Source organism: Callionymus lyra, chromosome 1 (genome assembly GCF_982586985.1).
Source record: "Callionymus lyra chromosome 1, fCalLyr1.hap1.1, whole genome shotgun sequence".
Lineage (NCBI taxonomy): Eukaryota > Metazoa > Chordata > Actinopteri > Syngnathiformes > Callionymidae > Callionymus > Callionymus lyra.
The window spans coordinates 31,447,028-31,474,922 of NC_141818.1; the positions used below are offsets into that span (position 1 = coordinate 31,447,028).

General features: G+C 41.9%; 4 protein-coding genes across 4 annotated transcripts in view; 3 read left to right on the plus strand and 1 right to left on the minus strand.

The window, feature by feature from the left end:
* Window positions 1-12,699, minus strand: part of meis1a (Meis homeobox 1 a) — a 28,127-nt gene extending 15,428 nt beyond the window's left edge. The window contains exon 1 of the mRNA XM_087783004.1: window positions 12,506-12,699. Within this exon, the coding sequence (XP_087639130.1) occupies window positions 12,506-12,699 (194 nt within the window). The remainder of the gene's footprint in view (window positions 1-12,505) is intronic.
* Window positions 12,368-17,531, plus strand: spred2a (sprouty related EVH1 domain containing 2a). The gene is made up of 6 exons (XM_087782947.1): window positions 12,368-12,788; window positions 14,001-14,175; window positions 14,233-14,401; window positions 15,733-15,797; window positions 15,930-16,085; window positions 16,177-17,531. Exons 1-6 carry the CDS (start codon window positions 12,763-12,765, stop codon window positions 16,867-16,869), a joined length of 1,284 nt encoding a protein of 427 aa, XP_087639073.1. The 5' UTR covers window positions 12,368-12,762; the 3' UTR covers window positions 16,870-17,531.
* Window positions 17,532-17,899: 368 nt separating this feature from the next.
* On the plus strand, window positions 17,900-21,113 carry LOC148088975 (ras-related protein ORAB-1). The gene is made up of 6 exons (XM_087801897.1): window positions 17,900-18,066; window positions 19,186-19,258; window positions 19,486-19,581; window positions 19,642-19,737; window positions 19,799-19,930; window positions 20,122-21,113. Exons 1-6 carry the CDS (start codon window positions 18,053-18,055, stop codon window positions 20,317-20,319), a joined length of 609 nt encoding a protein of 202 aa, XP_087658023.1. The 5' UTR covers window positions 17,900-18,052; the 3' UTR covers window positions 20,320-21,113.
* A 4,559-nt stretch (window positions 21,114-25,672) lies between these two features.
* Window positions 25,673-27,882, plus strand: LOC148088976 (uncharacterized). Its single transcript, XM_087801908.1, has 2 exons — window positions 25,673-25,725; window positions 26,690-27,882. Exon 2 carries the CDS (start codon window positions 26,694-26,696, stop codon window positions 27,078-27,080), a length of 387 nt encoding a protein of 128 aa, XP_087658034.1. The 5' UTR covers window positions 25,673-25,725; window positions 26,690-26,693; the 3' UTR covers window positions 27,081-27,882.
* The last annotated feature ends 13 nt before the right edge of the window (window positions 27,883-27,895 follow it).

A 27,895-nucleotide genomic window follows, 5' to 3' on the forward strand; every position in this document is an offset into this window, starting at 1 on the left:
TGAAACATTATGACCAGAGACTAAAACATTATGACCAGAGACTGAAACATTATGACCAGAGACTAAAACATTATGACCAGAGACTGAAACATTATGACCAGAGACTGAAACAATATGACCAGAGACTGAAACATTATGACCAGAGACTGAACCAATATGACCAGAGTCTGAAACATTATGACCAGAGACTGAAAAAATATGACCAGAGACTAAAACATTATGACCAGAGACTGAAACATTATGACCAGAGACTGAAACAATATGACCAGAGACTGAAACATTATGACCAGAGACTGAAACATTATGACCAGAGACTGAAACAATATGACCAGAGACTGAAACATTATGACCAGAGACTGAACCAATATGACCAGAGACTAAAACATTATGACCAGAGACTGAAACATTATGACCAGAGACTGAAACAATATGACCAGAGACTGAAACATTATGACGAGAGACTGAAACAATATGACCAGAGACTAAAACATTATGACTAGAGACTGAAAAATTATGACCAGAGACTGAAACATTATGACCAGAGACTGAAACATTATGACCAGAGACTGAAACAATATGACCAGAGACTAAAACATTATGACCAGAGACTGAAACATTATGACCAGAGACTGAAACAATATGACCAGAGACTGAAACATTATGACCAGAGACTGAAACAATATGACCAGAGACTAAAACATTATGACCAGAGACTGAAACATTATGACCAGAGAATAAAACATTATGACCAGAGACTGAAACATTATGACCAGAGACTGAAACAATATGACCAGAGACTAAAACATTATGACCAGAGATTAAAACATTATGACCAGAGACTGAAACAATATGACCAGAGACTGAAACATTATGACCAGAGACTGAAACAATATGACCAGAGACTGAAACATTATGACCAGAGACTGAACCAATATGACCAGAGACTGAAACAATATGACCAGAGACTGAAACATTATGACCAGGGACTGAACCAATATGACCAGAGACTAAAACATTATGACCAGAGACTAAAACATTATGACCAGAGACTGAAACATTATGACCAGAGACTGAAACAATATGACCAGAGACTGAAACATTATGACCAGAGACTGAACCAATATGACCAGAGACCAAAACATTATGACCAGAGACTGAAACATTATGACCAGAGACTGAAACAATATGACCAGAGACTGAAACATTATGACCAGAGACTAAACATTATGACCAGAGACTGAAACATTATGACCAGAGACTGAAACATTATGACCAGAGACTAAAACATTATGACCAGAGACTGAAACATTATGACCAGAGACTGAAACAATATGACCCGAGACTGAAACATTATGACCAGAGACTGAACCAATATGACCAGAGACTGAAACATTATGACCAAAGACTGAAACATTATGACCCGAGACTGAAACATTATGACCAGAGACTGAAACATTATGACCAGAGACTAAAACATTATGACCAGAGACTGAAACATTATGACCAGAGACTAAAACATTATGACCAGAGACTGAAACATTATGACCAGAGACTGAAACAATATGACCAGAGACTGAAACATTATGACCAGAGACTGAACCAATATGACCAGAGTCTGAAACATTATGACCAGAGACTGAAAAAATATGACCAGAGACTAAAACATTATGACCAGAGACTGAAACATTATGACCAGAGACTGAAACAATATGACCAGAGACTGAAACATTATGACCAGAGACTGAAACATTATGACCAGAGACTGAAACAATATGACCAGAGACTGAAACATTATGACCAGAGACTGAAACAATATGACCAGAGACTAAAACATTATGACCAGAGACTAAAACATTATGACCAGAGACTGAAACATTATGACCAGAGACTGAAACAATATGACCAGAGACTGAAACATTATGACCAGAGACTGAACCAATATGACCAGAGACTAAAACATTATGACCAGAGACTGAAACATTATGACCAGAGACTGAAACAATATGACCAGAGACTGAAACATTATGACGAGAGACTGAAACAATATGACCAGAGACTAAAACATTATGACTAGAGACTTAAAAATTATGACCAGAGACTGAAACATTATGACCAGAGACTGAAACATTATGACCAGAGACTGAAACAATATGACCATAGACTAAAACATTATGACCAGAGACTGAAACATTATGACCAGAGACTGAAACAATATGACCAGAGACTGAAACATTATGACCAGAGACTGAAACAATATGACCAGAGACTAAAACATTATGACCAGAGACTGAAACATTATGACCAGAGAATAAAACATTATGACCAGAGACTGAAACATTATGACCAGAGACTGAAACAATATGACCAGAGACTAAAACATTATGACCAGAGATTAAAACATTATGACCAGAGACTGAAACAATATGACCAGAGACTGAAACATTATGACCAGAGACTGAAACAATATGACCAGAGACTGAAACATTATGACCAGAGACTGAACCAATATGACCAGAGACTGAAACAATATGACCAGAGACTGAAACATTATGACCAGGGACTGAACCAATATGACCAGAGACTAAAACATTATGACCAGAGACTAAAACATTATGACCAGAGACTGAAACATTATGACCAGAGACTGAAACAATATGACCAGAGACTGAAACATTATGACCAGAGACTGAACCAATATGACCAGAGACTAAAACATTATGACCAGAGACTGAAACATTATGACCAGAGACTGAAACAATATGACCAGAGACTGAAACATTATGACCAGAGACTAAACATTATGACCAGAGACTGAAACATTATGACCAGAGACTGAAACATTATGACCAGAGACTAAAACATTATGACCAGAGACTGAAACATTATGACCAGAGACTGAAACAATATGACCCGAGACTGAAACATTATGACCAGAGACTGAACCAATATGACCAGAGACTGAAACATTATGACCAAAGACTGAAAAAATATGACCAGAGACTAAAACATTATGACCAGAGACTGAAACATTATGACCAGAGACTGAAACAATATGACCAGAGACTGAAACATTATGACCAGAGACTGAAACAATATGACCAGAGACTAAAACATTATGACCAGAGACTAAAACATTATGACCAGAGACTGAAACAATATGACCAGAGACTGAAACACTATGACCAGAGACTGAAACAATATGACCAGAGACTAAAACATTATGACCAGAGACTGAAACATTATGACCAGAGACTGAAACAATATGATCAGAGACTGAAACATTATGACCAGAGACTAAAACATTATGACCAGAGATTAAAACATTATGACCAGAGACTGAAACAATATGACCAGAGACTGAAACATTATGACCAGAGACTGAAACAATATGACCAGAGACTGAAACATTATGACCAGAGACTGAACCAATATGACCAGAGACTGAAACAATATGACCAGAGACTGAAACATTATGACCAGGGACTGAACCAATATGACCAGAGACTAAAACATTATGACCAGAGACTAAAACATTATGACCAGAGACTGAAACATTATGACCAGAGACTGAAACAATATGACCAGAGACTGAAACATTATGACCAGAGACTGAACCAATATGACCAGAGACTAAAACATTATGACCAGAGACTGAAACATTATGACCAGAGACTGAAACAATATGACCAGAGACTGAAACATTATGACCAGAGACTAAACATTATGACCAGAGACTGAAACATTATGACCAGAGACTGAAACATTATGACCAGAGACTAAAACATTATGACCAGAGACTGAAACATTATGACCAGAGACTGAAACAATATGACCCGAGACTGAAACATTATGACCAGAGACTGAACCAATATGACCAGAGACTGAAACATTATGACCAAAGACTGAAACATTATGACCCGAGACTGAAACATTATGACCAGAGACTGAAACATTATGACCAGAGACTAAAACATTATGACCAGAGACTGAAACATTATGACCAGAGACTAAAACATTATGACCAGAGACTGAAACATTATGACCAGAGACTGAAACAATATGACCAGAGACTGAAACATTATGACCAGAGACTGAACCAATATGACCAGAGTCTGAAACATTATGACCAGAGACTGAAAAAATATGACCAGAGACTAAAACATTATGACCAGAGACTGAAACATTATGACCAGAGACTGAAACAATATGACCAGAGACTGAAACATTATGACCAGAGACTGAAACATTATGACCAGAGACTGAAAGAATATGACCAGAGACTGAAACATTATGACCAGAGACTGAAACAATATGACCAGAGACTAAAACATTATGACCAGAGACTAAAACATTATGACCAGAGACTGAAACATTATGACCAGAGACTGAAACAATATGACCAGAGACTGAAACATTATGACCAGAGACTGAACCAATATGACCAGAGACTAAAACATTATGACCAGAGACTGAAACATTATGACGAGAGACTGAAACAATATGACCAGAGACTGAAACATTATGACGAGAGACTGAAACAATATGACCAGAGACTAAAACATTATGACTAGAGACTGAAAAATTATGACCAGAGACTGAAACATTATGACCAGAGACTGAAACATTATGACCAGAGACTGAAACAATATGACCAGAGACTAAAACATTATGACCAGAGACTGAAACATTATGACCAGAGACTGAAACAATATGACCAGAGACTGAAACATTATGACCAGAGACTGAAACAATATGACCAGAGACTAAAACATTATGACCAGAGACTGAAACATTATGACCAGAGAATAAAACATTATGACCAGAGACTGAAACATTATGACCAGAGACTGAAACAATATGACCAGAGACTAAAACATTATGACCAGAGATTAAAACATTATGACCAGAGACTGAAACAATATGACCAGAGACTGAAACATTATGACCAGAGACTGAAACAATATGACCAGAGACTGAAACATTATGACCAGAGACTGAACCAATATGACCAGAGACTGAAACAATATGACCAGAGACTGAAACATTATGACCAGGGACTGAACCAATATGACCAGAGACTAAAACATTATGACCAGAGACTAAAACATTATGACCAGAGACTGAAACATTATGACCAGAGACTGAAACAATATGACCAGAGACTGAAACATTATGACCAGAGACTGAACCAATATGACCAGAGACTAAAACATTATGACCAGAGACTGAAACATTATGACCAGAGACTGAAACAATATGACCAGAGACTGAAACATTATGACCAGAGACTAAACATTATGACCAGAGACTGAAACATTATGACCAGAGACTGAAACATTATGACCAGAGACTAAAACATTATGACCAGAGACTGAAACATTATGACCAGAGACTGAAACAATATGACCCGAGACTGAAACATTATGACCAGAGACTGAACCAATATGACCAGAGACTGAAACATTATGACCAAAGACTGAAAAAATATGACCAGAGACTAAAACATTATGACCAGAGACTGAAACATTATGACCAGAGACTGAAACAATATGACCAGAGACTGAAACATTATGACCAGAGACTGAAACAATTTGACCAGAGACTAAAACATTATGACCAGAGACTAAAACATTATGACCAGAGACTGAAACAATATGACCAGAGACTGAAACACTATGACCAGAGACTGAAACAATATGACCAGAGACTAAAACATTATGACCAGAGACTGAAACATTATGACCAGAGACTGAAACAATATGATCAGAGACTGAAACATTATGACCAGAGACTGAAACAATATGACCAGAGACTGAAACATTATGACCAGAGAATAAAACATTATGACCAGAGACTGAAACATTATGACCAGAGACTGAAACAATATGACCAGACTGAAACATTATGACCAGAGACTGAACCAATATGACCAGAGATTAAAACATTATGACCAGAGACTGAAACATTATGACCAGAGACTGAAACAATATGACCAGAGACTGAAACATTATGACCAGAGACTGAAACAATATGACCAGAGACTAAAACATTATGACCAGAGACTGAAACATTATGACCAGAGACTGAAACATTATGACCAGAGACTGAAACATTATGACCAGAGACTGAAACAATATGACCAGAGACTAAAACATTATGACCAGAGACTGAAACATTATGACCAGAGACTGAAACATTATGACCAGAGACTGAAACATTATGACCAGAGACTGAAACAATATGACCAGAGACTAAAACATTATGACCAGAGACTGAAACATTATGACCAGAGACTGAAACAATATGACCAGAGACTGAAACATTATGACCAGAGACTGAACCAATATGACCAGAGACTAAAACATTATGACCAGAGACTAAACCATTATGACCAGAGACTGAAACATTATGACCCGAGAATGAAACATTATGACCAGAGACTAAACCATTATGACCAGAGACTGAAACATTATGACCAGAGACTGAACCAATAGGACCAGAGACTAAAACATTATGACCAGAGACTGAAACAATATGACCAGAGACTAAAATATTATGACCAGAGACTTAAACATTATGACCAGAGACTGAAACAATATGACCAGAGACTGAACATTATGACCAGAGACTGAACATTATGACCAGAGACTGAAACATAATGACCAAAGACCGAACCAATATGACCAGAGACTGAAACATTATGATCAGAGACTGAAACAATATGACCAGAGACTAAAACATTATGACCAGAGATTGAAACATTATGACCAGAGACTGAACCAATATGACCAGAGACTGAAACATTATGACCAGAGACTGAAACATTATGACCAGAGACTGAAACAATATGACCAGAGACTGAAACATTATGACCAGAGACTGAACCAATATGACCAGAGACTGAAACATTATGACCAGAGACTGAAACATTATGACCAGAGACTGAAACAATATGACCAGAGACTAAAACATTATGACCAGAGACTGAAACAATATGACCAGAGACTAAAACATTATGACCAGAGACTGAAACATTATGACCAGAGACTGAAACAATATGACCAGAGACTAAAACATTATGACCAGAGACTGAAACATTATGACCAGAGACTGAAACATTATGACCAGAGACTGAAACAATATGACCAGAGACTAAAACATTATGACCAGAGACTGAAACATTATGACCAGAGACTGAAACAATATGACCAGAGACTGAAACATTATGACCAGAGACTGAACCAATATGACCAGAGACTAAAACATTATGACCAGAGACTAAACCATTATGACCAGAGACTGAAACATTATGACCCGAGAATGAAACATTATGACCAGAGACTGAAACAATATGATCAGAGACTGAAACATTATGACCAGAGACTGAAACAATATGACCAGAGACTAAAACATTATGACCAGAGAATAAAACATTATGACCCGAGACTGAAACATTATGACCAGAGACTGAAACAATATGACCAGACTGAAACATTATGACCAGAGACTGAACCAATATGACCAGAGATTAAAACATTATGACCAGAGACTGAAACATTATGACCAGAGACTGAAACAATATGACCAGAGACTGAAACATTATGACCAGAGACTGAAACAATATGACCAGAGACTAAAACATTATGACCAGAGACTGAACCAATAGGACCAGAGACTAAAACATTATGACCAGAGTCTGAAACAATATGACCAGAGACTAAAACATTATGACCAGAGACTGAAACATTATGACCAGAGACTGAAACAATATGATCAGAGACTGAAACATTATGACCAGAGACTGAAACAATATGACCAGAGACTAAAACATTATGACCAGAGAATAAAACATTATGACCCGAGACTGAAACATTATGACCAGAGACTGAAACAATATGACCAGACTGAAACATTATGACCAGAGACTGAACCAATATGACCAGAGATTAAAACATTATGACCAGAGACTGAAACATTATGACCAGAGACTGAAACAATATGACCAGAGACTGAAACATTATGACCAGAGACTGAAACAATATGACCAGAGACTAAAACATTATGACCAGAGACTGAACCAATAGGACCAGAGACTAAAACATTATGACCAGAGTCTGAAACAATATGACCAGAGACTAAAACATTATGACCAGAGACTGAAACATTGTGACCTAAAAAAAAAGTAAATACTGTTTCATAATGTCAATATATAATTTACACACAATAACAAACTATGTGCTGGATCAACGCACAAGAAAACTGAGGCAACAATTTCCAAGGATTTTCAATTTATTTCTAGTATTAAAAACATGCCACAAGACTTATCTAGTTGGGCCAACTCAGTAACTTTAGTTCGATCAACATGATTAGCTTTTTCCTCTACAGGCTTATTTAAGTTAAACCAACTTCATTTGGTATTGTCTTAAAATAACTAAAAATGATTTGCCTATTCCTGTAGAGGCTTATTTAAGTAAATAAACTTCCTTTCGTAATGTGTTAAAATGACTTCTTTAAGTTAATCTATCTTATTTATTTTCATTTTATTCTACTTCGAAATTTCATCGAAATTGTAACGTAATTTTTCTTTATGTTGAGCCAGGACAATAATTCCTTTTGTACAAGGCGTGTGATCTCAGCCGATACTGCAGACAGTTTTTCTGCTATGTTTGACCCTTTCCTTTTGATGACTGCCCAAACGTGGACAGTTTGATTCACTGTTTCACTACTCATTTTGTTGAAACACTGGATCAAGTGGCACCTGTTGAACTTGAAAATTCCGAAAAAACGGTGCCCTTGGACAAATGAAGATCTCCTGAGTCTGAAGAGACATGGTCGAAAGACTGAGCGTCTCTGGAAGTCCACTAAACTTGAGGTGCACAGACTTCACCTCAGGGATCTGATGTCTTAATACAATGAGATGGTGGAAACTGCTATATCTGATTACATCAGAAAACTGGTAACAGAAAATAAGAACAACCCCAAAGTATTGTTTGACAAGATTAATTCTCTCGTGTCTCCTGCTCCTCAAATCACGCCTGTCTTCTATGAAGCTGACAGCAATACATTGTTGAGATTTTTCATTGACAAAATGAAATTGATCAAAGAGAAAATCTCTCCCTCTTTGTCTGGAACTGCTGCTGTCTCTGAGCCCATCTCCTCCTCTTGGTCTTCCTTCAGTGCTGTATCTCTGGGTGATATTTCGGCACTAGTGAACAAGATGAAACCCTCCTCTTGCTCAGATGACGTCCTTCCTTGTAGACTTTTTATCAAAGAATTTGATGTAATTGGCCCTGGGTTACTAATATGGTGAACCTCTCCCTTTTCACAGGGTTTTTTCCCAATGCATTTAAACATGCCATTGTGGATCCTTTGCTCAAAAAGCCAGGCTTAGACCCGACTGACCTCAGTAATTTCAGGCCTATTTCTAAGCTCCCTTTCTTGTCCAAGATCTTGGAGAAGGTGGGGTCTGAGCAGCTGTCTTTGTTCCTGGATCAGAGCGACATCCATGAGAAGTTTCAGTCTGGCTTCCGTAAACATCACTCTACGGAGACAGCTTTATTGAAAGTGTCCAGTGACATCATGATGTCGGCTGACTCGGGTAAATTCACTGTTATGGTTCTCTTGGATCTGTCCTCAGCCTTTGACACAGTTGATCACCAGATCCTGCTAAGAAGACTGAGGGATGAAGTGGGACTGTCTGGGTCTGTGTTACAGTGGTTCTACTCATACCTTTCTGGGGGAAGTTTTAGTGTATCTGCCAATCAAATGAGGTCTGAATCGGCTGATCTGTTGTGTGAAATCCCTCAAGGTTCTGTTCTGGGTCCTTTATTGTTTTTGCTGTACTTGATTCCCCTCGGTAAAATCATTCAGAGATTTCCTGATGTTTCTTATCACATTTTTGCTGATGACATCCAGCTCTACTGCTCTTTTGATCCAAATTAACCCCACAGGCTGAACAGCTTAGTCAATTGTTTGCTAGAAATCAAACAATGGCTGAGTGAAAACACTTTGCAGCTAAATGTGGACAAAATTGAAACTCTTGTTATTGCTCCTGATAAGGTTCCAGGGTTGAGTCAGTACTTGGGTGACTTAGGTCAGTCTGTCAAACTGAGCCTGAGAAACCTAGGTTTTGTTTTTGATAAAGACATGTCTCTTGTTTAACACTGCAGAAAACTGACCAGAAACTGTTTCCTTCAACTGAGAAAAATCTCTAAACTTAGGAAAATGTTGTCACAACATGATCTGGAGCTTGTAATCCATGCGTTTGTGTCTTCTCGCCTGGACTATTGCAACAGTTTGTTTTCATGTCTTAACAAGAAGGAGCTGTCAAGCCTGCAGTTAATACAAAACTCTGCAGCAAGAATTCTGACCCACTCAAGTAGAAGAACTCACATTTCTCCGATACTTAAAACTCTTCACTGGCTTCTTTCAAGATTAACTTTAAAATTCTGGTTCTTACTTTCAGAGCTATTCATGGTCAGGCTCCTCCTTACATCACTGATCTGATCCAGCCTTATACCCCAGCTCGGGCTCTGAGGTCTGTGGATCAGAATCTACTTGTGGTTCCACGTACACGGTTCAGGACCAGAGGAGAGAAATCCTTCCAGGCTGTTGCTCCTAAGCTTTGGAACAATCTTCCTCTCTCTTTGCGCTTGATGGAGTCTACTGACTCCTTCAAGAAACATCTTAGACATTTTTATTTGTGCAGGCTTTTCCTTGATTTTCTGGAACTCCTGTGTTGTTCTCAGTTGTTCTCAATAATCATCACCTTAGAGCTTGCTTTGAGGTTATCCAGTTGGAGAAAGATCTTCTAGAAGACTTGAAACTGGCTTTTCAGTTCTTTTGCGTAGCTGAGATTCAGTGCACATATTAATCCCATTCTCACGGTTCAGGCTATGCGAACCATGCATCCATGAGCACCTTGGTTCCCTTCAGGACAACCTTTGCATGGCTTGCGTGTATGCAACCTGTTGGAATCAATGTTCTCGTCGTGAATGTTGATTTTAGTTTGTGTTGTAAAGGCTGACTAGGTTAAAACAAACAAAATGGGTGTCTCCTACAACACCTAATGCCTTGAGGCTATTTCTGCTCAAACACCTAAAAACCAAAATTTATCAAACCCTATGGTTAGACTGAATTAATACAATTAACTTACTGCTAGCTTAAACATTAGCATACCACTGCTAACCAAGAAAAAGTAAAACCATCTCTTATATTGATGATCTTCTGTGACTAATGAGTCAATTTCACCAAACCGCTAGGTTAGCAGATGTGTTGTGCTCACTCGCGTTCACCAAGTTTTGACCTAAAATTATAATCATCATCATCTGTGTTGACCAGGTGTTGGGAATTTTTTCAAAAGCGACCCTGATAATTGCCATACCAATGGGTAAACGTTCGCCTGCACTCACATTTAGCACACACCACTTTTTGGGAAGATTGAAGACGTTCGATTCCCACTCTGGATATTTTCATTTAACTTCAATTATTTTTTAGTTAAAAAAAAAAATCATTGTTTGTTATTGTAATTATTTGCAGTGTATTTGTGATAATTTGGTAGAAAGTGTATCTTGCGCAGGTAGTTAATAGCTTTCATTTTGTTTTTTGTTTTTTTAATAATTTATTCTGTATGATGTACGTTATATTATAATTAAAATGAGTTTAATATAAACATGAAGCATAATAAACATTATTATTAAACATTAGCTTGTGTTGAACATGTAATTAATATTGTCTAAGTTTAGACAACTTTCGACTGATTCTTTCAATGGTATAGGCAGGGAAATGTAGTGGAAAAGAGCCACACCTTGAATATGTTTTCAACGGCCGCCACTGCTCTCAACCCTTAGTTGACATGAGGGTGAGTAAAAAAATAGTTTTTTAAACTCCCTTTAAGTAACATGGACACGGATTTTCATGGTTTGCGGACTAAATCCACAAATTTGATAGACTTATTATAGGCTGTTATCAATTCATTATAATTTATGAACTTCTTATCTTACAGAAGAAAACTGTTGATTTTGAGCTATACCTCCTAAGTCCGTGAATCATTCTAAGCAGCACATTCAATATACACAATATAAACGTCGATGCGGTTGGAACAAGTTAAAGTTTAATTTTTTTAATGTTTTAAAATTCAAAATTTAAAATTAAATTTCAAAAGTGAGAATAGATTTCTCTATTTAACGCCCAGGACAGGTCTTAAAGGAAATCGATAATACAATATTGTAACTTCTGTGGACTATGGGAGGAAACCGGGGTACCCGGAGAGAACTAACAGCGCAGTAATAACATATGAGAGAATGGTCCCAGGTTCGGTTCCAAACCCAAAGTTGCCTCAAGGTGGATTATTAGTGTTGAGGTTGTTTATATTATGGGGTTTGGACACGTGACTCTGCGGTCCTTCGGGTGTGACGTCAGCTCCTCCTCCGCCTCCTCCGGTCTGCGCTTGTGAATCCATCATGGAGTGAGGAGGAGATGGGGTTCTGGCGGTCCATTTGCTCACCGACACCAGCGCGCCATCTTCGGCCACCGCGAGCCAGGTCGACCCGGAGAAGGAGCCGGCGGAGGCGGAGGAGGGCGAGCGTCGGCGGGGACGCGGCTCACGGTGACACCCGACAGGAGACGCCACACACCGGGGAGCAGTGAACCGAGCCCGGACCGGAGAGGAGCCGGAGGTGCGGAGGAGGGAAGGAACATGAAGGCACCGCAGATGTGTTCCGCCGCCGCTCGAGCGGGTCGGTACCGGAGCTGAACGGAAACATGATCGAGAGCACGCGCCCAGACGAGTGAGTACCCGGAGTAGTCATGGGAGTCATGAGAAGAATCCGCATGTGGAGGAGCTGGCGACGGTGAGAATGAAGGGGATGACAGGTGATGACTCAGAGAACAGGACCTTCTGAGGAGACCAAACTTGAAATGATAAACCAGGAGATGGAATATTTGAGAGCAGATGAGGTGACTGGAGGAAAGAAAACGTGATGAGACTCAACGTGCTGGAGGATGGCGGGTTCAGAGACATCTGGTCTCTAAGGTTGGACGAAAAGAAAGTTGATGGAGAGAGAATTACAAAACGCGACTTCTGTTTGTTGTCATGTGTACCTCCAGTCTTTTAGGGGCGCTACAAACACGTGAAGCGGTTGAGCATCATCCTCATCTTCAGCAGGGTGACAAGATGATGGTGATAATGAAAGTGATACAGACGATGGTGACGAGGATGACGAAGATAGTGATCGTAATGATGATGGTTCTGATGATGAAGATGTGATATTTACGAGGATGAAGGCAACCATGGTGATGCTGAGGCAGGTGACGATGAGGATGAAAAGCAACACTAGTCGTCTCCTAGCAACATTTGCTCCTTGCATTTGGTTCCTCCCAAACGCTGATGAAGGACGATAGGCCGAGTCGGTTGTCGACTACACCTGCTGATCCACTTTCCCTTCAGACACGCACAGGCCTCCTGGCTCGAGGGTTTAGGGCAGAGCGAGGAACCGAAAGAAGTTGTTCGGAAGTGAGAAAGTACAAATGATGATGTCATCAGTGTATGTGTGTTATTGTCTTCTGGGTCATGTGTTAAACTTAGTTTGTCATCTGGTGTGTTACTTACAGAAGTGTGTGTCGGTGTGCAAGCATGTGTGTAGTGTTGCACGCTGCCGGAAAATGCAGTGATGACTCATGCCCACACACACAAAAGCTAGAGCCATCTGCTTGACAGGCAGGCTGAATCACACAGTTTGAGTCTGTTCACCAATCACACACTGGAAACCTGTACTGGGGTTGTGTGAATGTGTGTGTGTTGATGCTTTTCTCCTGCATACTAAAATCCCATTAAATATAATTCATGTCTATTAACTAGCTTGGCTAATGCTAACAGAGATGTGTAATGTCCAGTACTGCTGACTGGTGTGAACATGTAGCTAAAAAGGTAAACGCTGAAGAACTCGCTAACCATGTTAATAACCATGTGAAAAGACACATAGCTGTTGACTCTCCTGCAGTGACAGCTACATTGTGCGCGTCAAAGCGATGGTGATGACGAGAGATGACTCCAGTGGCGGCTGGCTGGCCCAGGACGGGTGTCTGAGTCGCGTGGGAGTCTGTCGCCTGCTGGCCCGCGAGCTGCTGGGGCGTCAAACCTTCATGATCCACGGAGAGCGACTCCGAGACCGACAGGTGAAGATCTTTGTCGTTGGCATCCATGGTTGGAGTTGACACGCTTGACATGTCCAGGTGATTCTGGAGTGTTTTCTGAAGAAGGACCTGGTCTACACCAAGGCCACACCCACGTTCCACCACTGGAGGGTGGACAACCGGAAATGTGGGCTGACCTTCCAGAGTCCGTCCGACGCCCGGGCATTCGACCGGGGCGTGAGAAAGGCTCTAGAAGACCTGACAGAAGGTCAGCAGCAGGTTCAACATGTTGTTTGGTGTTTATGTTTTGATGTAGCTGTTCATGTCAAAGATGTGCTGAAGGAAAGAAGTACATTGGCACAAATATGTAGTACATATATAGAACATGTGTAGTATTTATGTAGTAAATGTGTAACACATGTAGCACATACAGTATGTAGTACATGCGTAGTACACCTTTAATACATGTGTAGTGTAGAAATGTGTGATACATGTGTAATACATGTTTACCACATGTGTAGTACCTATGTATTGCATGTGTAGTACATTTGTATGACATTTCTAGTACATATGTAGAAAATGTATAGTACTTTTGAGTAAATGTGAAGTGCAATTGTAGTAAAAATGTATTACATGTGCAGAACATGTATAGTAAATCTTCAGTAAATATATGTAGTACATGTGTTGTATAGGTGTAGTAAATATCTAATACATATGTAAATTATATGTTGAACATTTCTAGCGCATTTGTGGTACATGAGTAACAAATATGTAGTGCATGTGTAATACTTGTTTAGTATGTATGTAGTACATGTGTAATACATTAATGTTAATATGTAGTACATGTGGAATACATGTGTAGTACAAGCTTAGTATAGGTGTAGTTAATATATAGTAAATGTGTAGTACATATAAAGAACATGTGTAGTACATGTGTTGTACATATGTAATACATATCAATACATATCTAGTACATTTGTAGTACATTAATGTTACTATGTAGTACATGTGGAATACATGTGTAGTACAAGTTTAGTATAGGTGTAGTTAATATAAAGTAAATGTGTAGTACATATAAAGAACATGTGTAGTACATGTGTTGTACATATTTAATACATACCAATACATATCTAGTACATGTGTAGTACATTCATGCTTATATGTAGTACATGTGGAATACATGTGTAGTACAAGTTTAGTATAGGTGTAGTTAATATAAAGTAAATGTGTAGTACAGATAAAGACCCTGTGTAGTACATGTGTCGTACATATTTAGTACATATCAATACATATGTAGTACATGTGTCGTACATATTTAGTACATATCAATACATACGTAGTACATGTGTCGTACATATTTAGTACATATGAATACATATTTAGTACATGTGTAGTATATGTAAAACAAATATCTGAGGGCCACATTGGGACATGCAGGTCTGTAGGTTGTTGTGGCCCTTGAGTTATGCGAGTTTGCTATTCCCATTAAGTAAATGTGTTTGTGTTGTCTCTGTGTGCGTATTCGTGTGCAAAGGTGAACGTTTGTGCACATGAATGTAAATGAGTTTGTGAATCTTAACAAAGGTTGTGTGTGTTCAGGATCAACAACTTCTTCGTCAACTCTTCAGAACGAGACAGAACTCGGCGATGACGATGTTTTCACGGTAAGAAACAGTTTCTCTGTGTTTCTGTTCCAAGCTCTCCATCACCGTCTGGTCCTCTGTGGCACCCCCGAGCTCGGAGCGTGTTGATGGTTTCACAGGAAGTGAAGATGACTTCCTCTTCTTCCTCCTCAGACAGCGACCGATAGTTCGTCCAACTCCTCCCAGAGGCGAGAGCCTGTCCTGCACACGCTAGCGCCGCTTACTTTTAGCGAACCCCGTCGGCACCACTGCATTCTGGGACATTTGTACGAACAGCAGTGCACGTCAAACCACATCTTTCTGGACCAGGTGATTTAAACAAGTGTGTCGATGTGTCACTCCACAGAGTGAATTAGCCGAGTCCATGTCAATCATTGATGATATTCATGTCTGCCTGCAGGTGGCGCACATGTTCCCCCATCATGTAAACTGCCACCTGAGCGAGGAGGAGATTGTTCGCATTAACCCGCAGGAGCGCGGCTGGTTGACGGGCTACGAGGACTACAGACACGCCAACTCGTCCCGGAGCAAACTGGACAACAACTCCGACTCGTACGTGCACTTCACCAAGAGCGAGCCGCCCAAGCACAACCACACCTGCCCGTACTCGCTCGGCTGCTCGCTCACGCCAGGCTGCGACAGCAAGTCTCGTCCGCACGACCCGGCGGGCGGCGGCGGCGGCAGAGCCGTGGTCACGGTCCAGCCCAGGAAGCCGCAGCCTAAAGGCAAGAGGCGGCAAGATGAGGGGAAACGCTTCCGCTGCGTCTATTGCCAAGACTTGTTCAACCACCAGGAGAACCGGCGGGGTCGCTGCCAGGAAGCCCCCGACCCCATCCAGGTCTGCATCCGGCGGGTCAGCTTCCTGTGGTGCGCCGACAGTCTGCTGTACCACTGCATGTCGGACCCGGAAGGAGAGTATTCGGACCCCTGCTCCTGCGACACCAGTGAGGATCGCTTCTGCATCCGCTGGGTGGCGCTGGTCGGGCTTTCCATCCTGGCACCGTGCATGTGCTGCTACGCTCCTCTGACGGCGTGCTACCGCTGCGGCGTGGCGTGCCGATGCTGCGGCGGGAAACATAAAGCGGCAGGTTGAGCGGCCATTGGGCGGAGCTAGCTACTCGCACAAGTGGCGCGGATGGAAAAATAAAACAATCTTCATTTATATTTTGGGGAGTTCGGGGTGACGAACCTGTCAAGCTGAAAAAGATTGGATGACTTGAGAAGTGAAAACATCTACTTTATATTTTTACACTGACGTTTTAAATGTTTGTGCGTGTGAGGCGTAAACATAAGAGGAGAGCATTAGCTTAGCTTAGGGTTGCTAACAGCTTTACAACTATTTCTCTTCTTAGAGTCATGAGCCGTGTCATCGTCATATCGCCCCCTGCTGGAGAGTCTGAAAAACTTACAAGAAAAATAAACTATGACGCTAACGTGTGTTTTTGTGTGGAAGACAGTATGAAGTAAAAGTGCCTAAAGCTTCGTCATCTTTTTCTGTTTTGTGCGTGAAAGATGAAAACGAGCATTATTTTTCTACTATTACATTTTCAGTGACATCCGAGCAGAAAATGTAGATGTTGAATATCCCAAAAATCTTTGTTGTTGTTGTTCCGGTGACAAGAAAACAACATCACGTGCAAAGAATTCATTTGTGTGTTTCATTGTGTGTTTCAGACAATCACTTGTAATGGTGTTTAGTTTCTGATCTCCACTCTAACATGTGCAGATTATGTGTAATAAAAACTAATGTTTCTATTGTCAGTCTACTTTTTCCACCGCCTGTTGTTTCAGACTCGCTCCAGCTGTCACTCACCTGAAGATCACCGAGTCAGAGTGGATTTACAACATCACAATGTCTTTTCTTTTTTTGTGTTACTCTTGGGAACGGCTTATCTGACCTCGTTAGACGAGTTACCTTTATAGACAGGACAAGCTAGAAAATAAAAGTATGGATTGAAAACTGCTGAATTCAGCGCAAGGCTATAATTCATTTTTAAACGTTGAAAAAAATGTTTATAATATAATTCCCAGAATTAAGTTGAACAGAACAGAGAGAATCTACAACGTCAAAAGAGATATGCCTACATTACCCAGGAGTCCAGGCGCCCTGCGCTTCCGGGCAGGAAGTGCTGACAGCCATATTGCGACACCAGTTTATCCAGTTTGGTTCTTGGAAAAAAAACGGTCTTTTCTTCGGTTCGTGGCGGAATTGAATCGGATCTAGGACAGAATCACACTGCGTCTCCTGTAACAACCGTTTCTACGTTTAGTCAAACATGAATCCTGAATAGTAAGTGATCTGTTTATCCTTATGTATGACGATAGAGGCGCTAGTAGCTAGAGCTATTAAAGGAAGCTAATGCTAAGTGTGTACATAATCGACGTCAGCTGCTTTGTGTTTTCAGCTGAAGTTTACAGCTGTTGTCACTGCTGTTGTTTACGATGCGGATGCTGTTATGTGCCTATAAAGTTTGATCTTTCAAAAAACTCCCTTCTTGGCTTGTGTCACCTTAAGCATTGCTAATGTTAGCAACTAGCAGGCTAACGCGATAGCACAACAATAGTGGGTTAATAGTTTCGAGTACTAATGGCAAGTGTTTAACTTCTGTGATGTTTAATATATGTCGGCGACGTCGACAAATTCGCCCAGTGGTTGGAAATGCGTTAACAGGAAAGTGTTCCTGTTTTGAATACAATGCGTTGTCAGTTCAAACTTGACGAATCTTTCTTCTTTCTTTTACTGCCAAGTTGTACTTGTTGAAGACGATACATGCAACAAGACGGTTCCAGGCGTATCAAGAGACTGTTGACACATCTCGATCGTCATGTGACTCATATTGATCTTCGTCACAAGACTTGGATCCTGTTCCGTTTTCCTTTCAAAAGAAACTGCAATCTACTGGTGTCTGATCATCTCAAACTCCTCAGTTCCGCCCAAACAGGCATTCAGAGTAATTCGGGTGTCATAAAATGACATTTTAACAACCAACAATCCTGCAAAAAATCTGCTACACTTGTTCAAACCTCCACCTGACCGTACACCAGATGAATTCCCCATTGCTTGACACACCTTGATGGTTGCATCTTGTGTGGCATGTTGACATCCAGTTTTGAGACGAGCTATTGCAAATAACAAAATCCATTACACCCCAAATCCCGAAATACATGTACACACATCTCTATGAATGATGTTTTAACACGAAGCAATGGACACAAAACAGGATGCTGATGTTATAAAAAGTGCCATTATTTCTGTTTGATGTGGTGTTTTTTGTACCTCAAGACTGATGTTTTAAGGATATAAGGAAGACATGTTCTCAGGGCATACGTTCATTTATTATTTGATATATCAGCTAGTACCCGTAACAGCTTTGTCACTTATAGACTAACATCCACTTTCTCTCCTCAGTGATTATTTATTCAAACTGCTGCTGATCGGAGACTCTGGTGTCGGGAAGTCTTGTCTCCTCCTGCGATTTGCAGTAAGTGTTATGGTTTACATTTTCATGAAGGTTCACAAGGCATTTTGTCTGGGAAACTTGTGCTGAAGTGTGTATAGCGTCCATCAATAACTGAACTACTACCGATCACTGAGGACACTGAATGTTACACATCGGGTTGATCTTCTGGCTTGAATTCAAAAGCCCATAATCAACAAGATCAATTGTGAATGTCTCGTCTTGACTTGTCTATATTTGTCTTTCTTTAGGATGACACCTACACAGAGAGCTACATCAGCACCATCGGAGTGGACTTCAAAATCAGGACCATAGAGCTGGACGGCAAAACCATCAAACTGCAGATTGTAAGAGAGATGATGTGTGTCTGTGTGGGTACGTTTTAATCTTGTGTGTCTGTGTCACAGTGGGACACAGCCGGTCAGGAACGATTCCGCACCATCACGTCAAGCTACTACAGAGGGGCTCACGGAATCATTGTGGTTTACGATGTGACGGATCAGGTAGTTTTTTTAACACCAGTAAGTTGTTTGGCTATAAGTTGCTTACTTGACTTCTTTTCAGGAGTCTTTCAACAACGTGAAACAGTGGTTGCAGGAGATTGACCGCTACGCCAGTGAGAACGTCAACAAGCTGTTGGTGGGAAACAAGTGTGACCTGACGACCAAGAAGGTTGTGGACTACACTACAGCAAAGGTGAGGACACGCACACACTCACAACACATAGAATTATTACAAATAATCATCAGTGTTATGAGATTAATAATTATTCCAAATAAGTAATCATCAAATACTAGTCATTTGTGAATGTTAAGTGTTTTTTTGTCAGTTCACAAGTGTCTCCACCTTGTGGTCACCACATATGTAACGCTCTTCGTCTCTCTCAGGAGTTTGCTGACACTCTGGGGATCCCGTTCTTGGAGACCAGTGCCAAAAGCGCCACCAACGTGGAGCAGGCCTTCATGACCATGGCAGCCGAGATCAAGAAAAGGATGGGCCCCGCCGCCACAGCTGGGTCTTCCGAGAAGTCCAACGTCAAGATCCAGAGCAAGCCGGTCAACACCTCTTCCGGGGGCTGCTGCTGAGACTCCAGCTTAACCCTCATGACCAGAGTCCACATACGCCCTGCCCAGATACCCCGAAACCAGTCTATGTCAAGCCCACGTTTGCGGCCCACGTGAGCTGACAACAAGAGTCCACTTGAGGTCCCCCGAACCCTGTGGGGGGCCTGGAAGAGGAAGGCTTTGGGTGGGAGGCTTAGTGTTCTACATCACCAGACCCACTCACGTCAGCTGCCCCTTTCAAGTCAGAAGCCGGCCCCACCCGTTATGAGGCCAGTCCCTATGTAACCCCCTCTTCCCCAGCCACTGTTGCCACCAGGCCCCGCCCCCTCATCAGCAGCAGGTCCACCACAACTTGTCCACTGTTTTTACAGTTTATTGTGTAAACAAACAGCTTTTCTTTGTTTGTTTTTTTCTTTGTTAATTGAGTCACTTTTCTTTAAAAAAAAATAATGACCACACAGTTGTCTTCAGTTAGCCATGGCTAATGCTAGCATGGCTCTTTCCCAAGTCTCCTCTAGCATGAAGCGACAGCAGCACGTGCACCCCACCGTCACCCTTGTAACACCCCCTCAGTCTAAAGCACGTGCCTTCACGGCATAGTTCACCACATCTGTGCCCCTCACTTCTCCCCCGGCATCGGTCTACATTCCTGCACGGCGATGTTGTGGCGAGTGCGTGCTGCGTCGCATCGTGCTTCGACAGCACAACCAGAGGAGCTCGTCATAGAAACTGTATATATTTATACATAAATGTAAGAAAGGACTCAAGCTCACTGCTGGAGTCCACTATTAAACCATGAAGGAGATCTTTGATAACTGCTCGTCCATGTGTTTTTTACTTTTGTCCAAGATCACATGACCAGCTTGCTACCGGGGTTGAGTTAAGAAGCTACAAGTGTCAGAAGATTCAGATAAACTGCAACCATTTTCTCTAAATCAGACAATTTATGATACAACTTAGGAAGTCGTATGAAGGCCATGAGAAGAGTGGAATGGAAAGGAATGAGCTGAGCCAGGAGACCAAAGCGCCACAGAAGGTTGTTTCGTTTTATGACCTGTGGTCAGTAGACTCGTAGTTACTCGAGAACAAAATCACAGACACAATATTGCCTTGGACTGGAGGCTGAGAGAAGCGAATTCATCCATGTAAGACTCACTATAGAGCATTGGGTTCAGGATGCAGGTTTCTATTGTTATCCTTAAGAGGAGGATGTTCTTTGTCATGATAGTTTTATGTTCTCTTTAGTTTGTTACAGTCTAGAAATGTCATCCATTTTGTCCTCGGGTGAAGATCTATCCAAGGTTTGGATCCACAAAGTCCACAACATGTCATGTTGATGTTCAGGTGCTAAGCAATCACTGCAGCAAGAGGTTGAACCTTTGGTGGAACTTGGGACTTGTGAGGAAGATCTGACCCGCTCTAGCCGACACCCCCATGACTTGGAAGCCATCTATGGGCTTCAAGTCTGTTGCTTTTCTTCAGTTTCCATCCCATATACATTAAATATTTAACTAACAACACATATAACTATTAATAAACGTCCAGAACATGGTGATACACAAGTCGAAGAGACATTTCACAGTTTCCTCTTGTAGTTCTTGTCAATCTTCAGCAGTTTTAATGCTCAAACTTGAGAAACGTCGCAGTATTTTAATGAAGCATGAGGCACTACAGGCTAGCTACCGGTTAAATGTCAGGATTCGATTCAAACACAGTAAAAATACGAAAAAAATGCAATTCAGTGCATGAACAATATATTTCGTCATAATTTTGAATCAGCAAGTGCTCTGGACTGTTTACAACAATATGTTTATTGGCATCTATGTATGTGTCTATCTTTAGAGACTTTGTCAATGTCAGAGTTTGGGTTTTAGCATTATTTCTGGTCAAAAGTCCAGACACAAGTTTAGTCTGAACTGTCATCGATGAGTCGACTAGGGATACTACCTGATTCTGAGATCATACCTTAACACTCACAAATTCACGACTGAATGCCAAAAAACATTAAATGAAACATTTATTTTATTAACTCATACTTATTCATATTTACTGTAACTCAGTTTAAACCCATCAAACTGCCCCTTAATATACAACTCAGGGCCGTGCTGGTTTTGCCAGTGACCTGACCAGCATCTTCAGCATGTCCTGAGGTAGTTTATGGTTCCTGTCTCAGTTCAGCACCGGTACACAGCGGTACAGCGCCCCCTGATGGACTAGTCCTGGAACTGATGTGATGTCTCGCAGGCACTGTTAAGGCAACAGCGTTAAAGAAAGTGTTCAGGTCCACTGTGACCTTGTCACTTGCTGCTACGAGAGAAGAACCTGCAGACGGCATTCCGCTTGGTCGGGGGAACCAGACGTTCCCTACAGAGCAGTGTAAATGAGTTATTAAAGTCCTGACGCTCTAGTCGCATCAGTGCGACGATTAGTTCTGCACTGCCCCACTGCTCCAACAGCTCATTGAAAACCACCTTTTCAAAGTCCTTAAGTGTCTCCTGAGACATGTCAAAGTCCAGGCCCCGCACTTCGGACCAGACCTTCTCCAAGAGACCTTGGCTGATGGTCAGCGGGTTTGCCACTTCGCAGCTGACTTTGGCTTTGTTTAGCGTCCGTAAAACCACCTTCTCCACCAGAATGCCAACCATCATCTTCTTAGTTTTATCCTCGGACTTCACCAAGGGGCCTCGCAGCTGGACCTTGGCAAGCACCTCGCAGACCATTTTGGAGTGGCTGTCGGCCTGCGTGTCCCACCACCACCGAACCAGGGTGAGAAAGCCTTGGACGCGGTGCTGGACTGTGCGCTGGATGGCAGACGGGGTTTCGCTGACGGTGGACGAGCTGGAGGACCAGCTGACCGAGTCCACACTGCTATCGGTATCCAGCTTTGGGCCGCAGTTGTTGATGTGGTCGTAAACCAGGTCACTGAGATCTTTGGAGAATATCTGGTCATTTCCTTTGAAGATGGTGGAGACGCTGTCTTCGTTTCCTGGCTGCCTCCCGCCATCTTCAAACTTCAGCAGGGCATCCACACTGGCGATCAGCGACTGCATGGATGAATTTGGTTTAAGTGGCCGGAAGCCATACTTCCTCCTCAGCTGTGCCACTATGTAGATGAGCCACGCCCGTGTGAAGCACTTGGTGAAGAAGCGTTTGATGTTCTTCCTCGTCCTTCTTAAGGCATGTTTGTTCTTGGACCGTGAGCCTTCAGCAACGCTCCGCTCCTGCTCTTTCATCTCTTCGGACAACAGCTGAGCTATTTCATCCGACATGACCTTGAATTCAGCACACATGGAGGTCTGCAGCTGTTCGTCATCCACGTCCATCATGTCCTTGAGGATGGGTTGTGTCATGTCATGCATCTCCTTGCGCAGGATCTGCTGGACAGCCTCTGACACGGCCCCCACAAAAGTGCCGTCTAATGGAAGGTTCTGCTTCAGCACGGTGAGGTCAGTAGAGAGCGGTTCCTTTGTCCGCACCTTTGGCGTCATGACATCCTTCACTTTGGCCATGAAGATCTTCAGCATGCTCAGGGCGTGCTCCAGCATGTTGTTGAGAATGGGCGATTGACCAATCGGCTTGCTGCTGATGGACAGGTCGCTGAACTTGCTTGTGGAAAACGCTGACTTTAGGCTCTCGGCGACCTCGCTGGCCACCAGAGAAGTGAGTGTGTTGCTCTGCTCGTCCATGTCCACTTCCACACCGAGACCCTCAGCAAAGCTGATGGGCAGGCTCTCACCAAGACTCTTCTCCACCTCTTCCTGGGAGATCTTCACCTGCACGTTCTTTACGCTCTTGATCAAGTTGTTGGACACTGACTGGATGATGTCAAACAGCAGCTTCGCCAGGTTGGACTTGGTGTTGATGTCCGGGGAGCCGGACTTCAGCATCTCCCACTGGTCCGGTGTCAGATCATCATAGAAGGACTTGACCAGCGGGTTAAGTATCTCGGATGTGATGGCCATCCTCGTCTCTGGGCAGCCACTCAAGGCCCCTCACAGCTTGTAGGAGTCGATACTCTTTCTTTCATCCGAAGGAACTCATCAAATGTTTGGCAGCTTTATGGATAAAACCGCTGGCTTTATAAACGGTTGAAGAATCCTCATCAAAGTATTCAAAGACGCCAGACTAGCAACACCATCTGGCCGCCTCATCAAAGTGTCCTCACCACATCAAAGTACCAAACGTTCTAGAATTCACCCATTGTGTTATTCTAATGAAATGAAAAGCTCCTCTAACAGGTACTGACGGGATCTAAGTCCTCTTACTCAGCACAGCTATACTGAACCCGCCCAAGATTAGAACAGACTTCTCGCTGCAGCGTTTAATGTGTCTCAGCTTAAGTACTCTTACTGATGATTGAGCCTCGAAGCCTTTTTGATGCAGCAACAACAAAGTACCAGTCGTTCAAAATCAAAGCAGAGACTGGGACTTTTGTTCAAAGTTTCAAGCCATTGGCAATGGCAAGCACCTGCAATGTTTCCTGGCTACAGCATCCTCACAACACATTCCGTACACCAACATGTTCTTTGCCTGTGTGAACCAAAGTCAGCTCTGAAGCTACAATAAACTACAAGTTCATGCTTTCACTCGGTGAAGTGTGAGTCTGTGAGTCCAGCACTGTAGTCGTTTCTTTCACGTGTTCTGAAGACACAATAAACGGATAAAAATCTTCTTCTTTCTCCTGATATTCTTTTCAAATGTTTCACCTCCTCACTAGTTTCCCTTGACCTTGAAGCACTGTGTGGATCAGCTACCTCCTGTGTTCATGCTCATCTTCAACACCTCACTGGAGACCTGTCATGTGTCAGAAAGCTTCAAGTGTTTGGAGCGTTTTGTGCTGCCCCACCTAAAAAGGGTTATGGAGGCCCTCGTGGATCCAATGCACATTGCCTACAGAGCCAACAGGTCTGTTGACAATGCTCTGAACAAAAATTGATGCTGGTGCAATTTGACACTGCCATAGTGGAATCTATGATCCCCTCCTCCATCACCGTGTGGTATTCTGCTGCAATAGTTACGGACCAGAAGAGACTGCCGCGGATTCTACTGACTAGATGGTTTTCCTCTTCCATCTCTGCAGGAACTGTACTTCACCAGGACATCGAGGTGTTTTATTCACATGAGAAATGTTTTATTTTTTTTATCCAAACAGTTATGGTATGATGATTAATTTTGAAATCATTTCAATAATGAAATGAATTTAAAAATTAACTTTGAATGAATAATTCCAATGATAATTCAATATGGGAGTTTCCGAAAATGTCCACGTTTTAGTTACAATATCTCGGACTTTACTCTGGAAATCACAACCGGAAGTAAATCGGGTTCCGAAACGCGGGTTTTCTTAAGACACACCTCCTCAAGGTTCTGGAACGTGGAAGACGAGCTGGATCGTGTAGGTCACTGAGGTGGATCCAGCTCAACCTGGTGAGTGTTTTATGTGGCGTCAGGTTTAGTCAGTGTGTTCTAAGAGTTACCGATCAAACTGCTCGATGACGGGGGCGCGAGGATTTTCCTTTTTCTGAAAAATGTTTCTATATGAAGGACGAAAGATGACACAACTAAATGTATACATATGTAAATGAATAGATAAATAAATGACCTCTGGTTTATTTATGTACCTTTTATTAATGTATACAATTTGACTTTTATACATTTGTAAATATTTTTTATGTATTTCGTTATTCCAACATTTATTTACGTAGTTAGACATTTGTTTTGTTTTTTCTTCTTTTATTTATTTTATAGTGATTGGTTTTCACGAGCGAAACAAACCAAAGCAGCCAATCTATAATAAATAAATGTTGAAATAAATCAAAGTCAAAATGAATAAATGTGTATACTGTATACAGTAACTTTCTTCAACAAAAATAAAATCAGAAGTTATTTATTTTGACATTCATTCATACATTTATTTATTTATTATTATGTCATTTATCGTCTTTCAGATTTTAAAGATCACTGGAATAAATCGATAAAATGTCATGATTGCATCAACGCCACACCAGGCTGGCACCTTAAATCGATAACTCAGCCCCTTAAGAGAGAACGAATGAAGTCTTCTTCACCCATGATGTAAATAATAAGTGAGGATGTCTTCCCAGATGGATGTGTTTGCAATGGTGTCTTATTTTGGAAATTTACCGAATGCACTTTACCTTTATCAATGAATGTCTGCCTTGAACCAGAGGCAACAGAAGGGATACCACAAACACATTAGCTCACGGGCCTCCGGGTCACCTTGACCCAGAAATGATACACAGGTTAAAATCAAGAAATGTACTGGAGGGGAGACAGTAGGGTTCAGTGATGACACTATAATGTTCGGCTTGTAACCACTATTTCAGTGAAATGTTTATCGTCTCAGTTGTGTCACGTTTGTCTCTGTTAGACTTATGTCAAAGCTACAGGTGAAGAGGAAGCGTGCACCAAGCTCCGTTTGGTCTGAGGACCATGGACGTTCTGAGGAGGTCCAGTGCGAGGAGGACGGCGAGACGGCGGAGGAGACGGTCGCCCGACAGCGACGGACTCTCCTGGACGTGTCGATACTGAAGCTCTGCAGGCCCTCAACCGGCCCCGAGCTCGGCCTGCAGCGTCACATCCTCATCAGCAGCGTCATCCGCCGCATCCACGACGACATCAGACAAGAAGCAGGCGTTGTGTACATCGTCCAGGTGGACCCGGTGTCCTACTACCTGGTGCCCGCGCTTCTCCTGGACCAGCCGCCCGTTGCTGAAGATGCTGCTGACCTCGGACTGCCATCCTTTCACCGTGGACACTAACTCGCCGTTGCTGTTCAATGATGTCAGGCAGGAGCGCCGGAGATCGCAGAATTCTCAGAAAGATCGCTGGTCCCCCTGTCAAGCGACTACCTCCTGGATGATGCCGAATTAATGTACGACCCCAGACTTCTTCCCTTCACCAGTGAGGAACATGTGGATGTTCTTCTGTAACACCGTGGTAACCGGTCTTAAGTACATCCTGTATTCATACGGTGGTCGATATGGTGGTCTAAGGTGAGTTTCAAGGAAACCGTTTTGATTTTCTGAGTTCACTATCAAGAGTGCTGCAGTTTTTGCTTCATTTGAAAGCTTTTGTGAAGTTTTAACATGTTGGTGAACGACGTTGCTGTTTTTCACGTCAAGTCTTCACTAGAGGGGGCTAACTGGCTGAAAGCTTTAATATAATTGTTTTTGTTTGTTGTAAAATGCACCCTTTTAGATGATTCTCTGATCACCCAACGCTTAAGTCAAGTTCATACACAACACTTTTTCACGTTTTTACACATGGTCTATCCAACTATGGATGAGCACGCACTAGGTCTGGAAAAGCGATCTACAAAATACGCCACCACAATTGTCGTGGTCAACGGCCGAGCTTAGCTGTGCCCAAAGCCAATGAGAAGCCAATAGACTTTGTAAAGCTGTTCTGGCGCCCTCTGGTGGAAGTTTACTGTTATGTTTTACCAACTATTTTCTGCTCCCCACAACTGTTACGCCACAAAGTTTGCTTCTGAGTTTTTACTGAAAGAGCATAACTCAGAATAATTTGGAAACTGTGACAAATAAAAATTGTTAAAATGTTGATTCTAGTTTTG